At 45.6% G+C, this 16,267-nt stretch overlaps 1 protein-coding gene across 2 annotated transcripts in view; it reads right to left on the bottom strand.

Moving 5' to 3' along the window:
- SAMTOR (S-adenosylmethionine sensor upstream of mTORC1) overlaps positions 1 to 16,267 on the bottom strand; it is a 36,030-nt gene that overhangs the window by 15,440 nt on the left and 4,323 nt on the right. The window contains exons 1-2 of one of the 2 annotated variants that reach the window (XM_078598849.1): positions 11,631 to 11,975; positions 10,177 to 10,318 (exon numbers count right to left, since the gene is read on the bottom strand). In XM_078598849.1, coding sequence (XP_078454975.1) covers positions 10,177 to 10,318; positions 11,631 to 11,781 — 293 coding nt within the window. In that variant the 5' untranslated portion in view covers positions 11,782 to 11,975. Of the gene's footprint in view, positions 1 to 10,176; positions 10,319 to 11,630; positions 11,976 to 16,267 lie in introns of those variants that run through there. The other variant, XM_078598848.1, reaches the window with a different exon arrangement.

Here is a 16,267-nt window from a genome sequence, read left to right as displayed (position 1 = left end):
TCATTCCACTGGTAGACGAAGGCCTCCCCACCACGCTGTGTCGGTGTTGTGAGGGGGTTTGTTTTGTTTCGATTTAAAGCTTTCGTGACTGCAGGGATTCATCTTCTTGGTTTTTTTGGTAAAGTCATCACGTAGAAGGGAAGTAATAAAATAATAAAAATAAAACATAATAAAATCATTCTCACGACGTTTCGGCTACAACGCAAGCAGCCGTCTTCAGGTGAAGAATGAGACACTGCCAAGCTAGGAGCTGATATATAAGCTGAGTTGGAGGTGGAAGAAGAGAGCCTTAACAAAAGAATGTGCATATCAAGAGGAATTTAGCATATTCATGGGAAATGCGTAGGAGGTGGGCGGGGGGGTTTGTTTTGGTCGTGCTTCATGCTGGCCTTGTGCTGGGTTGGAGTCAGGAAAGGAGGCCTAGGACTCAAGTGCAGCTGTAACAGAGTCAATTCTGCAGAAAATATTTCAACATGATCCAGTCAATAGCGGCTCCTCACCCACCCACCCCCACACACGCACCCCCAGCATCACCGTGGACTGCATGTTCAGAAGTCCTTCACGATTGCTTTGTTGTTACGTTCTTACCCGCCCCTACAGGACATTTGTGATAGAGAGCTTCATAGCTTATCGGATTCCTCCAGTATAAATAAATATTCAGATTCTGCTAATTGACTAACGATGTCGTTTCTAATCAAAGCTCCTTTAAACGCACCGATTAAGGATGTAATTTTAAGATGAAACCCCTCTCCGACATGTGAGTGTCCCTTTTAACAACTCCACAGCTGCTGCCGTGCATACAAAATCTCCCTGGGTGGACATTTTCACTTAATGATGGCTGCGCATGTTTGGGCAAGAGCATGTTATTCCTTGAGTAATGAAGCACTAAATGCACGCTCTTGCTTCAACTTGGTATTCGCCTAGCGCACAAGATTGTGTCAATCTACGTGCACATGTGAAAAAAAATGCATAAATAAATCTTCGTAATCTTTTAACAGCAAGCCATTTTATAATTTGAGGTTTTTTTTACACTTTAAAATGTACCCCCGGCGATCCGTCCGGAAAGAAAGTACAAGTGAGTCAATGCGATGAGCACTCTGTGTTCTGCACAACCGCTGAGATGCAATTATCCCAGAGTTGGCTCCATCAAATCGTTTGATTAACGCCAAAAAACACCCCTACCACTCATATTACTGCCAAAAAACCGACTTCACTACAGCTATTGCCTTGCGTCAACGTTATTTCTCCCCATCGTTATCGCCCGCGCGATGGTGTTTGTTCTAAATAGTATGCGGTGTGTCCACGCCCGTGTACCAAAAATCACTCTCTTTTGCTCATGATGCTCCTTAAGACATGGAACGACAATGTTTCTGTAGCTGACGAGGTAACAATGGTGACCAAACCGGCTTACAGCAATCTTCTAAAGTAGAGGAGCAGCCCCGGCAGTTGCTCGCTCACGCCACTGCTGGCGGAAGGGGCTCACCCCCCTCCCCCCCACCAGAGGGAACTCGAGACAGCCCCTCGTATCTGACCGACTATTACACTGGCGAGGCGTCTTGGAATCGATTGGAGTAGCCACACTTTACTCCACCACACGCGACCGGGCAATTGACTTACTGTGGTGTACCCCGCTTGGACCCAAAGATTGACCAACGTAGACGGAAGAAAACAGTTGCACATAAAAGAAGAAGTCATCCAGGCAATGATGAGAAGGAAACTGGCACTATTTGGCAGAGGTGGGACAAAGTCATTGTTATGCAAGTCACAAGTAAGTCTCAAGTCTTTGCTCTCGAGTCCCGAGTCAAGTCGAGTCAAAGATGAGGCAAGTCCAAGTCGAGTCTGAAGTCATCAAAATCATGACTCGAGTCTGACTCGAGTCCAAGTCGCATGACTCGAGTCCACACCTCTGCTATTTGGACACATATGCAGGATGGACAACAAAAGTAAAAATCCACGTAACCAAGGGGAGAACATGTAAACTCCAAATAAACAACAGGCGTCAGGGACGGTTTCAAACCCACACCTCCTGTACACCAGGCGAGGTAGTTAACATCTAGCCCCCCCCCCCCGTTCACCCAGGGTGCGTCCGCAACACAGACAGTGCGCTGTGCGGCCACGAGAAAATGCACCCGCCACTGTTTGCTTGACCGTCTGGAGGCCACGTGGGGTCAGGGCAAGGTCTTGGCAGGGTCTGGGCATGGGCAGCACTGCTACTTATACAAGTGGGGGGGGTGGAGGGTGCTAAATTATGTCATGCCAGAGGGGGTGGTGGGGGGGGGGGTGATTGGTCACCACGGGGTGAAGGGCTGAAGCTGTAAAGTATGGAAAATGAGGTGGCTCAGAGGTGAGAGCGCTGAGCTGGTACTGCTGAGACCTGGGTTCGAATCCAGGTAGCCGGGTGTGAATAATTGGCCAATTTTCCAGCTTTGATAATTAAAAATATATATTTTCCTCTCATGTGATGAACATTTCTCTGGATGGCAAAGTGGGTGGTAAAATGCTGCCTTCTACTGTGTGAAGCAGGGGACACTTGCAGGGATCTCAACGAGAGCTCTGTGAGATTTGCTTCCATGGGCCATTCTCTAACGTGAAGGACTGCACTGCTCCGTGAGAGTTCCAAATGGATTCTCCTTTTCATGACATGGGCACAGATTGCGCAAATCGGGATGCAATTTTAAAATTGGACGCAAAAACGAGAAAAATTAACTGGAAGTAGTCAAGGAGACAGAACACGAAGTGGCTTCGTTCAACACGTAAACGATACGAATTCAACCCTCCCCCACTGCCTCTCTCAGATTCAGTTGCTTACTCAGCCACAGTGTAAAACATGTGTTAATAACAATAGTAATAACAATGGACGCACTTTCTGCTCTTCACATTAAGTCAACTGGATCCCACCTTGGCTGTCCGTGGGGATTTTTGTGCGCGGTGCTTCAGTCTAAAGTTTGTTGGGGCCACCATGATCTGGGATGAACTGTCAGTGAGCGAATCAGACACGTGGGCAGGTATGGGTTGGTACTGAGATAGCTGGCAGCCATGGCACTGGTTGAGAAAATCACCCCACGTGCAGAGGAAGAGGTAAGGGTTCAAGTCTGGTGCTGTTTTTATTTATTGCTCCAACCAATTCTGCCTAAACTTTAGAGGGTAATTTATTAGCAAAAGTCTACCACCTTTTCTTTTGCAAGGGACGCTAAGCTGGTGTTAAGCCATCCATCTCGCAACCCTCCCCCCCTCGCGCACACACGGAAACTAAATGAAAGCTCGTGTAAGAGAATAACGCCTTGAGATACCATTGTACTTGGATGACCTATGCATCCAAAACGGTAGTGGTGTCCTTGTGACCTGCTAGAGCAAGCCCCGCTGAGCAGCTAACATGTTATTTTAACAGCCTATGCAAGCTAGCAGGTGATACACAAATTAACTCATTAGCAAATAAACAAATTAAGTGAAGGGCAGACAAATGTGGGTGGGGTGAGGGAGGCGGGGGGGTTTGGCGAAAAAGCAAGCTCGCTGTTTCAAAGGAGTCATTATTTTTCACATGGTCTGGCCGCGGCTAAAAAGGTCACCATGTAAGCCTATTCTCTCCGGCTCGGGGAAAGCTCTAATAGGGCTAAGCTGCCGTGTGCAACCGAGGAGGGTCTTTCCACCCACACATCTGTAAAAAGAGAGACCCCCTAAACTTTATTTCAACTTTCTTATGCAGAAACACATGACGCTGTGCCAAGACGCCGCTTACTGGGCCTGGCGTGCGTCAATGGACTTTTACTGCTAACGAGCTGGGTACCACACAAAGCCATCATCCTCTCTACGTAGTTAGATTTAGGCTGCTGTTGCTGCTGTTTCAGATTAAAGTGCAGGATACGCTTAATAGACTCCTACCGACTGCTGAATACAGCGGGGGATGTTGTGATTGGACGGGAACTACACTAGCACTTTCATGATGAAGTAACACTATCTTGTTTTTTTGTTCAAGCATAAAATAAGATCACAATGTAAAAAATAATAAAAACTTGGACTGGCTTTTGCACAGAACTCAGCGAAAACAGTTGAGATAATTTTAGAATGAATCACACAAAGGCAGATTAATGTGAAATATTCCAAGACCTGTGCAAATGTTTAAATAGCATAGTCCTAACAAATTACATCTAAAATCAAATCATGGGTGAGTTTTCATGTTGCGTGTGTGTGTCTGGAGCAGTAGTGCAGCAGTTATCACACTTCAGGAGGAACCCAGTGACCCGAGTTTGATTCCCGCTCACAGCCAACATCAGTGTTGAATATCTGAACCAGGTCCTTCAAAGAGTACCAGGTGCAGTGTGTAAATATCAGCCCTGGGGAGACAAAGGCAGCTGGGATTGTGGTGTTGGCCACACGCCCCTTCGTGTGCAATACTAACCTTCATAGGTGCTCGCTAACGACACTTGCCCCGATAGCCTCATAAAGGCTATATGGAGGATTTTGTCTTTGTACATACGCAGTGTAATGAATTGTAATAGGGGGGACATGAGTCCTATTTGTTACGTTTTAACCACCATACACTGCTATTTACCAATAAAAACATCAATGAGTATGCGTACTGTACAAAAACACCCAGCAAATCTATTTGATGTAACATAACTTTTTAAAGCAAAGACCACTTGATCAGAACGACAGAAAGAATATATTAACCACAGGCTAATTTTCTTGCCAGCGCAGCGCGCTTTTTAACACCAATTTTAAAACAGCCAGAAGAGCTTCTCCCAAGCCAAATTATACTGTTAACGAGCTTGCTCCAGGAGCTAATTAGAGTCCATTAGCGAACTCACAGTGATTAATAACGCTGACAATTCCTTTGACCAAGGCGCGCTATTAATATCCCCGCCACATTTCTCCATTAAAAGGCACGGGCAGAGAATGTGAATGCCAGCTGAGTGTGAACGCCAGGTTTGCCAATGGCGGACTGAGTCGAGCGGAACCACTCGTATCCGAATACGATCCAAAATAAAAACAGGCTTCAGAAATTCGATATTCTTATTTACGCGGGCGGCGGAGTTCATTTGGCGACAGCTGCGTAAATATAGTTGCAACTTTTATTTTTTACCCGTGACAGGCGGTGGTTGTCCTTGTCGCTAGGTATTTGACACTCGCTTTACAGCAGAAAAGATATGCAACAGCGATTCCAGGCGTTAATCACTGGACTGAAAGGGCAAATCTTTGACGAACTGTGCCCGATTCGTTGCACACGTAGCAAGCACGTAACACCATCCACCCCTTTAGAATCAACCCCGAGAGCACCGCTGCTGGCAAGCCCCCGAGCGAGCTGCCTTCCTACCCCCATAAGTCTCAACACGTAATGGTCAAAGTGATTCTCTAGCTCGAAGACCACGGTAGGTAGGGGTCAAACCAAGGATATGCCCGTAGCGCCGCAGTTGGCGTTTCCATATCATGCAACCAAGTTTAGCGTCTTTTAAAAGTGCGCTGTCAAGACATGAAATAATGGTTGTGTTGAAGCATTACAACGATGGTTTAATGTGCATTCCTGTTTAATTCTTAATCACAAGCACTCACCTCATTGTTATTAAAATCGTAAAACTACAGTAATTCCAGGAACACGAAGATCCCTACTAAGCTGTGCTTATGGTATTTACTACTTTCTAAAATTATTCAACCCCCCCCCCATCGTTGTGCACATGGATAAGAAATTACCCCCATTAAAAATGTTAATGGCAATCAAAACTGTGTACCATTCACAAAAGTTAGGTGCCATTAATTTTGGGAGACGGTAGGGAGGAGGTTAATTGGAGTTAAGTTGCTGCTGAAAGGATGACGACTACAATGATGGCGACTGACATTCAGAATAATAATTCCGACCGCAACGCTAACGATCTTCAAGAGATGTGTGTGGCGCATCGCCGTCAACTTTTTCGTCACTCAACCTCTCGATTCGCCAATCATGCGTGCCGCTTGGAAAAATTTGAAAACGGCTCGACAAAAAAAAGCAAACTTTTCTCAAGCATTAACACGCCTGCCGATGCATCGCTGAAAGCATCTTGCCCCCGCCAGTCAAAAGGGACGAACCCGGCGACTCAGTGAAACAGACGACCAAAAACGGTAAACAACTAATGTTAATCAATTTCAAGGCTACTCATAATAAACAACAAAATTACATTACAAACACATAATAGGAATGGGGGAAAATTTTCCCAAAAAGGAACAGTGTGGGGAAAAAAAAATCTTCAGATATATTTGGGAACATTCTGCCTAAATCGAGAGCTATTAAACTCCCCCGTCTAATAATACCAATGTTATTATACTCGGTGTGCTATGAACCTGGCGACCTGAGTTGGATTCCTGACCAAGGCTAAAATTAGTGGCGAATAATATCCAATTCATTCCTGCCCTCCAACTGACCCTTTCACCAACCTGCACTGCCCAGCATGTTAAAGTATGGCCAGTCAAGCCTTCGTGAATGACTGTGTGAAGAAACCTTCATCCTGCAAGGGATTGGCAAATGGTTAACTAAACTAAATAAACTTACAGTACAACATAACAAAGAAACTCTTTTTTGCAATATAGCAATATATGCCAGTCATCTGTCAGTTACGCAAGTGTTCGTGCGCACGTACGAAGGCATTTGAAGGGGGTAGTTTTGCGAATACCATGCCTTTGTCTCCCCAGGGCTTATCTTTAAACACGGCACCAAACTCTTACGTGAATGTCGAGGACACATTGGCAGCGCCAAGATTACGTGTGCCACTGGTGTCGTTCACGGCCAGAGATCATGTTGGCAAGAGACCTTTGCTCAGTGTGCTAACCACTATGCCACCGCTCCCCGTAATCATGCACGTTTGAAATGAATGGCTTCACCCATCCACAACATTTTATGAAATGTCACGATTCAGGGATGAGACACAGTTAAAGAATCTATAAATGTGTGCCTTGTTTGAAACTTTCTCGTTTGTATCTGTATTGCCCAGCTATGTTTTGATGGGATTATCCTAAACACAACATTTTCTCGTAATTTGCATAATTGTTCAATATCATATGCTCATGCACACAATCGCATGTGCTTACTGGGGCACAAGAGCTTAAGACTCGATTTAAAAATCGATTCCTACTCTCACAATACATTCATTGCATCTTGCCAGCTAGACTCAATTACATACTGCTATTTAAGGTTTCACCCTAATGTTACATTTAGACTGATGAAGTGAACAGAACTGTACACACGCTAAAAAAATAAACAATGCAGCAAAACCAAGACGAAAAAGAATAGATTCTTCAATTAAATTTCCACTCCCAAATCGTTAAAATTCATCCCTAGATACGAAAGGAGCAAACCAGTCACATTCACAGCCCTTTCTCAATCCGCTGCTGGATGAAGGCCTCCCCCACACCATGTCAGTCATGGGGGTTGTTTGATTATACAGGTAGTCCCCTAGTTACGATGGTCCGACTTACGATATTTCGATCTTACGATGGCGATAGCGATACGACAAAATTGCCATCAACAACCTAACATCGTTCAAGTATGCAGACGATGGACAGAATCTTGGCGAGTACAGTACAACATGATACGTTACGATACGTTCAATGCATGTATGAAACGTAGCTTTAGCGATTTCATTTCAAGGTTACTACGATACATTTTTCTGTTTTGCTAAATTATCACCATTCTTTAAGACTCCTGGGTATGCTGGGCCATCTTCGACTTACGATATTTTCGACCTACGATGGGGTCGTCGTAACGCATCTCCATCGCATCGCCACTGCTGGACAGAGCGGGTTGGTGAGGGGGGATGACCAGAACCAGTCAAGATATGAATCGCCGCTCATGCCATCCATGATTGGGACTAAAAAACATTGGTCGCTGGGTTCGTAGCACAAGTGTGCCAACAACCGCGCCAAGACTCCATCACAAACCGTAACACATCAGAATGTATGTGGCATATGGGCATATGTGTGTTTACATGCCAGCTAAAATACAAGTCGGGACAGTGGCGAGCACAATCATCTTTGTCAGCTACCCATAACACCGGGGGGGGGGGGGGGGGGGAGTGGGGGGGGGGTCTATCTCATGACCTTCTGCGAGAGAGCCTGTGACACTTCATGTCACACCTGAGGCCTATTATAATTACATTTGCAGCAGCGCTATCAGCTGAAATTACAATTACATTTTTATTGCAATTCATTACGCATTACACAATTACAAATGAAGTTCACCCCAGGTCTGCTTCACGTGGCCCCAAAGCGCACCTAGCCTAGCACAAAGCGGTGTGGATACATCACCAACATTTAGTGGCGGGCGGTGGCAAGGTAGCACAGTGGCGACACTTGCGCCTCGAAGCATCATGGGCCTCGGTTCGCTTACTAACACCTTTCTGCACGGAGTTTGTACATTATCTGCCTGTTCTGCATGCGTTCCCCCTGGCTGCTCTGCTTGTTGTCCCAAAGCACCTGATAGGGCCATGGTGATGTTATCACCTTTACTCTATTTAAGACCAAAACAGGAAGACTGCTTCACAATTCTGGCCAACCGCCTGATAAAGCCGATTGTAATCACCAGCGAAACGTCGTTCGCAAATTGTAGATTTTGCGAGTTGACTCTCCAACACACTAGTGTGCTGTATGAGTAACTAATTGGCACGTTTTACTGGTAGGAACCTCCTGGTTACACCAGCCCACAGGGGATTATTGTGTCTATCCGTCGTGCATCAAAAAATGGGAGGAGTGGGGCTGGGTGGAGAGGGGAGGGTGGGGAGGGGCTGGGTGGGGAGGGTGGGGAGGGGCTGGGTGGGGAGGGGCTGGGTGGGGAGGGTGGGGCTGGGTGGGGGGTGGGGCTGGGTGGGGAGGGGCTGGTCACCCCGTGGTGCCCTTATAAAACTCAACGTATAACCTACTCACGCCGGCTTGTGCCCGCCCTCACAGTCGGGTATATTTGCGGAATACACCACGCCGCCGTTGACCCTGGTCATTGACCGAGCAACCCAACGTTCCTACCAGCTTCCTCCGCAGGAATGTGTTGTTTACGTGACAAACCTTACTAATTGCCTGTGGCGGCTGGGTTAGTGGCGGGTTAACGACACATTTATATTCACATGATCTAACCCAAAAACAAACACTGTTATGGAAAAAAATGCAATGCTGAAAAACTTATCTGCAAATTACTCAAATAATATAAACGCCCAACTTTATCTGTGATGAATATGATAAACGCTGCCCTTCCCGTCGTTTTCATGCAGGGGGCGTTGCAACCCTATGCGCCCAGTGCATGAATCACGGAGGCGTCGGGGACAAACGTTCGATTACGTTGGAATCGATCTGCGCACGGCCAGCTCTGTGTCGCCTTATCTCGATCCCGCAATCCCAACCAGGTGAAAGTCCGCATCGAACCGAACCCCCAGCAAGGACATCTACTTAACGACGTAAAATGATATTTATATATAAACAACATTCTCTGTCTGTCTATGATGAATATGATGAATGCTTGAGAGAGACGGAGAGAACGAGGCGATTCGGTGTTGATTCCCAGAATCAACTTGGTCCCCATCGACACGACTTTGCCATTTGTTTTGCGATGACGACAAACTCCCATTCTCCCCGCATATGCTATCACAATCAACAAGTCGCAGGGACAGCCATTCCATTACGTTGGTAAGCGCTCAACTTTATCTATCTTTCTATGATGAATACTAGGTTGTTGGGGGGGACGCCTGTCATTACACACCCCTGCAAACCCCCCCACTGAGTGCAGATACCTGGCAGGACCCACGTGGGTAAGCAAGCATAATATTAAATACAAATAAACAATAAGTGGCAAACCGTGGCTGTTGTAGCAGTTGTTTAAACTATTAAACTATTTAAATTTTACCTGATAAAGCCCACTGGGCTAGATAACTATTTTTCAGAAGCGATCTGGCTATCACAAATGATAGGTCAACGACGTGGCTTATTACGTGGAAACTTATAGCAGCCAAATACTCTAAACGAACATTTATTCTAAATGTGGAGGGAAAAACCAGAAGACGCGGAGAAAAAAAACCACACGACCACAGGGAGAGAGAGACACCGACAACTCCAAATACACAGACATTGGGGTCGGGGGATCGAATCCACGACCTCCTGTATACCAGGCGAGGTAGTTAACATCCCACCGAGAATGGCGGCCCCCTTGTTGTCGCGTGTGCACCAGCTGACCTGCGGCACCAGTCGATGCGGTTCTCCCCCTCACGGCGCTGGCTCCAGTGCTCCCTGGCCAGGCTGCGCATGGCGCTGGCGTACTCGCTGAGTGCCTCGCCATCTGCGCAGTGCTCGCGCCACACCCGCCCAAAGTCCCCCACTGCCGGGAATTGTGGGAGAGAAAGGAACGCAACAAAAATGAAATAAAACAACAAAGAACTGCATGTACGTGTGTATGTTGAACTTCTTTCGCACGGCACGTAGCCAATCGCGCTAATCGGAGGTGCTGTGGGAAGAGGACAACTAACTGCAGGTTTAGCTCTGCAGACAAAATTGTGTTTTCGAACGTATTTTAGGGCGAGCATGGCATTGCCATTGGAGGGAGGTCACTGTTGTTCCGTCGGTGTTGATGTCAACTACACTGGTGAACCAGGTAAATGTTTATTTGGCCGAGTCAACCTAAACGTGGCACAGATCAAGTGCAGATTATAACCTGTCACTGATGTTGTGCATCAGTGCCAGCGGTAATGTAGCGGCTAGCGCGGTGCACTGCGGAACCCTGTGACCCAAGTTCGATTTCCGACTCGCGGCCAATAGCAGTGACGATGATAAGAACCAGTCCTGGGCATCCCCTAGGTAGACTCAGCCTCAAATGAGTAACTGGTGTATAGTGTGTGAACACCATCACTTGGGAGACAAAGGTGGCCAGGTGTGGTGCTGGCCACCCACCCCCTCGTGTGCCATACTGGCCTTCATAGGTGCTCACTAACAGCACTTGCTCTAAAAGTCTGTTAAGGCTATACGGGGGACCTTTGCTTTGTATCAGTGGAAGCTATTTTGTCATTATTCCATAACACATAAAACTACAAATACACACAAATACATTGGCACAAAGGGGCAAAATGAAAAACCAATTTTTAAAATAGCGAGTCTGCTGAAGGTCAGATTCCAAAACCCTTTCATGGAGGTGAGACAGTGAAAGAAAATCTCTCCTCCAAACATGAATTCAAATATTATTCAAACTTTAGTTTTAAATTAAATAAATGTTTCAGTGGTTGTGTTGCCTTTCATGTGGATATATGTGTATGCAGGGTCTGCATTTTACAACCTAAAATGTTGATATGCCTTAATGACAAAAAGCCCTTCAGGTAACATTACAAAACAGGTAATAATAACATGTGCATATATGTTCAGTTTCTTTTTTTACTCTGAAAAACCTCTTTCATCATTTGATAATTTACGTAGCAAATAAAATTACCCGAGGCTGCTGCCGCTACTCACACGACCACACATGATGGCAAAATGTGTTTTTGTTGTTGTAAAACACAAACCCCTACTTAGCAAACTTGTCTTGTCCAAACCTGTTGACAAAATGATCACACATGCACGGGGCAGCCTTAGCACAGTGCCAAACCCACCCCACCTCCACCCCGCTTCCCATCGCCGGCGGCCGTGATCACCCAGAGCCTTACCTGGCGGAGTCAGAGACCTGCACCGCAGCACCAGCTCACTCGAGTCGGGCAAATTCAAGTGACCTCGAGCAGCGCCGGTGGGCAGCGGTTGGCTCGCCTCTGTGCCCTCCACGGAGGCCCACTGCATCGTCGGGCCACCGCGGTCGCACATGTAACCCTCCGCGACGCACCGAGCAAAGCCGCCTGCTTCACGGCTAAGGCCGTTGGCACTGGCCCGCCACCGTGGGGCGATGGAGGCGAGCTATCTTGTAGCGCCGCAACACCTGCCTGGACCCAATCGCCGAGCGAGGTTGTGGCTTGAGCAGCGTGAAAAAACAAGCGTCGACCCCAACGTGGATAGAAAAGTTTTAGGCGAACGTGCACGCCTTCACCACCACCACCACCGCCCCGCCACCCCCACCCCCACTGCTTTCGCAGGCGAACAGTGCGGCCATTTAGTGAGAACGATACCGAGGGTTGTGCAAGCAAAGCAGTCTGCAGTAATCAGAGTGGGAGTCATGTGAGGGGCATGAGATTAGCCCAGGAGCAAAAGATTCCAAATCAACAACCAAAAAAGCAAGTGAGCTAATCACAAAGTTCAACATTTAAGAGCTGAGGAAGGCCACTGCTGCAGGTGTTTATCTCCTTAAATAGGTAATCTTCCTTATTGCCCTATTTGCGCAAACATGGCAAAATGCAATTCAGCAAAAAGTAATTTGTGTGCACAAACTTAAAGCGCAATTTATTTTCAGACTTTTGTCTGGTGACAAAACAGCCATTTTTTACAATGCTGATAGAAGGAAAATAATAAATTAATCAAAATAAAACATAATAAAATAATTCTCACGACGTTTCAGCCACAACGCAAGCAGCCGTCTTCAGGTGGAGAACAGATCTGTCGAGAAGGCAGAGTCTTCTCGACAGACCTGTACGTGACTTTACCGAAAAAACCAAGAAGATGAATCCCTGCAGTCACGAAAGCTTTAAATCGAAATTTAATGCTGATAGACTTGTGTGGTCCATTATGCAGAATTAAGATTGCAGACACGATCAAAGGATAGCACATGATGTACAGACAATTTGTGCCACATTAATTGAATATACATTTAAATGAATCAAGTCATCAGCTGATGGAAAACACCAAGGTGTGGTGCATCTCAGTGCAAAGTGGAATATTTAGTTTTATACGTAAATTTTGTGTATGAATTGCCTAATTTTGTCGCAATTAAAGGATACGTGGTTATTTTGAAATACTTTAACTATTAAATGACTGCACCACTAAATGACTTTGGAAGTGAAAATCTAATTTACAATTGCAGTAAACAAGATTTACCCTTACGTCGACATATTGGCGAGCATTTAAACAAATCAGCAATCAAGCCATCAAGGACAAAAACCATCTTCTTAAGTAGTCAATCCTGTAGGGTAAGACATATATAATTATGCAGCTCCTATGGGATATTTCAATGGCTTATGCTGCAATTGAAAATGCTAAATAAGTATCTACTCTTTGGTTATTTTCGGTTAAGTTACGTCTAAAAATAAAATAATAAATCAAAATAAAACAACACATTACGACGTTTCGATTGCAACACAAGCAATCATCATCAGGCATAAAAGAGAATAACAACAAAAATCTAACTAGAAAACTATAGACCGACATACAAGCAGACAGACATCACAACGGCACGCATAGAGAGGAGTATACAGGCACACGAAAATTAAATAACCTAGTAAAATATTGAAATGTGATGTAATATAACACAGAGAGTCGGTTAACACACAATTAACGCATGGCCTGGTTGACTACGTGTTTCAAAATTTGCTAAGTTAGAATTTTAAGTGTCACAACGGCACACTGTGTGCCGTTGTGATGTCTGTCTGCTTGTATGTCTGTCTATAGTTTTCTAGTTAGATATTTGTTGCTCACACTTAAAATTCTAACTTAGCAAATTTTGAAACACGTAGTTAACCAGGCCATGCGTTAATTGTGTGTTAACCGACTCTCTGTGTTGTATTACATCACATTTCAATATTTTACTAGGTTATTTAATTTTCGTGTGCCTGTATACTCCTCTCTATGCGTGCCGTTGTGATGTCTGTCTGCTTGTATGTCGGTCTATAGTTTTCTAGTTAGATTTTTGTTGCTATTTTCTTTTATGCCTGATGATGATTGCTTGTGTTGCAATCGAAACGTCGTAATGTGTTGTTTTATTTTGATTTATTATTTTATTTTTAGACGTGACTTAACCGAAAAGAACCAAAGAATAATCCCTGCAGTCACGAAAGCTCCCAAATTAAGTAGCTACTATTAAGAAATAACGAACAAACGGGCTTTGTTTAAAGTGTATTTGTGATAGTTCACTCCTATTACAAAGGACAATGCCTTTGCGTGCCCATTATCACCGCCTATCCTTTCGACTCCCCTGATCTCAAGGGCTGCATGAGAGAACAACAAGCCAGTCACACTTCAACCGCCCCTCTACTGTGTTTAGTTTCTGCCTCGGCAACTCTATACGCGCGAGCCACCGTTATGATCTCCAACGCATCAACAACCACCGCGCACAGTTACACCGGCTGTGTATATGCGGCACCGCGCACTACCCAATTCTGAGCATTCTGACATCCTCAAACACAAGCTGCCGGTTACCGCACTGCTTCCCTTTTATATGCTTGGTTAACTCGTCTTCCCACTAGATACTATTTTGAAATTGTCGGTAGATATAGACACCAGTCTTCAGCTATGCCTGTGAAAGTCCCAACGTAGAAGAACCCTGGGTTTGATCTTCTACGGAGCTCATGGTCCACCCTACACCGCATCTGCACAAACCATGGCAGATGGGGACACCTGATGCACAAATGGAAAAATTTAAATTCTCCAGTGTGCGACTGTGGTCATCCAGAACAGACCGTGCAATATATAACGACGCAATTCCCGATCCGCAAATACAAAGGAGACATCGCAGCGATCCACTCTGTCGCTCCTGACGCGGTTGTCTGGCTTGACCACCGCGTGTGAAATTGTAGATGTTGTTCTGCATCTAAAACAGCCATGCGAAAGAAGAACGAAAAAGCTATGCCTGTGTACTATACATTATAGATGTTGTTTGGTAACCAGAGTTGGATTACCAGCCACTGCTAACCTGTAATAAGTGCCTTCTGACTGGTCTTAACCACCCGTTCACCAACATGCGCTAATCAGCGCAATCAAGTATTGGTCATACAACCCCCATGAGCAACATGGTAAAAGAATGCTTGCATTCAGCAGTAGATTGACATAGGCGCTGCAAATCATTATTTATTATAGGTGTTTACTTCCACGCTGTTTTGAGAAACAGTGCCTCAGCCCTTGTGCAACAACATGCAATAAACAGCTTAAGGTATTAAAATGAAAATTATTAATAAAAACATCATTACCGTGGGCCAGTTGACACCAAAACAGGGCGGTAGCGCCGCTGCCCGCTTACGTGCAGTTCGGCACCCAAGGCAAATTTGGCGATAGGGTAACATAATCGGCAGCACGACGGCTGAAACGTCGCTGTGGCCAAGGCCAGCGGGAGCGTGGTTAGCGCTTGGCAGCACAATCCTCAAACAGAGCGGTGGGCTGTTGCTTGAGGACTTCGCGGCTCGTGCGAAACCGCTGCCGTGAGCAAAATAAGGGTCGGGCAAAACACGAGCCTCCTGCTGCCAAAAAATAAGTCAGCTTTGTTCGCAGCCTCCTCTGAACTGCTCAAATCTTTGGCACTGCCTTCATCAGTGGCGTTTTCGTTCGCAACGCATGACTGGCGAGCTGATAAGCCGTATGAAGCGAATACAACCCATGAGGGTGGTTCAATATAATATAATGATGTCATTTACAGCCCGTTTTGTCAATTCACTGTTAGACGAAGTCCTCCCCACGTCGAGTCGGCCACGGGAGTTGTTTGAACACGCTTTACAACGCTGATCAATGCTAGTTGAAGGAGAAGGTGGTGGCGGGGGGGCAAAGAACGAGTCAAATGTCATTCGCCACTGAAGTTTGCCGTGGCTGGCATTTCAACTCGGAACTTAGGTAGCCGGGTTCGTAATGGAGGGCGCCAACTACTGCGCCACATCGCTTTAACATACCGACACAATTTTTACTTGGGTATCTGAATGTATCGACTGCATCCACAGTGAATTCCTCTTAGTCGTGCCCGCACTCTATAAGGGATTTATTCATGTTGTCCACATTTTTCATGGATAAAAAATTGACTTGTAAATGGCGAGTAATTAATCCTGTTATCCGCATTTATGCAAGAGTCATTTCAAGTGGTCTCTCGCAAATTCTAAACTTATCCCATTATCCGCATCTTTCTGCAAATAACAGGAGTGACCGAAAAGTGGTAAATGAATCTTATTAGTCATGTTTATCTGTGGATAACTGCACAAACCCCCATAATTTCCACAGGTTAACCCACATAATAGGATTCACCAAGACTGTTCTCTCAAATCACCACCACGAGGAATTCACTGCATTACAAATCAAACATTGTATGCCGATTCCTTAGTATGTCATTTATTTACCCAGGATGGCCTCACTGAATATCAACATTTCAGCAGGGTCCTGCATTGGGATTCATATTCTTGGTATGTTGGCCAATTCCACATGGGAGCACAACACCAGCGCATCCATACTC

This window comes from Lampetra planeri, chromosome 11, assembly GCF_965212315.1.
Source record: "Lampetra planeri chromosome 11, kcLamPlan1.2.h2, whole genome shotgun sequence".
Taxonomy (NCBI): Eukaryota; Metazoa; Chordata; class Hyperoartia; order Petromyzontiformes; family Petromyzontidae; genus Lampetra; species Lampetra planeri.
The sequence above is the reverse complement of the archived record's forward strand: the minus strand, read 5'-3'. Positions and strand labels throughout refer to the sequence as shown.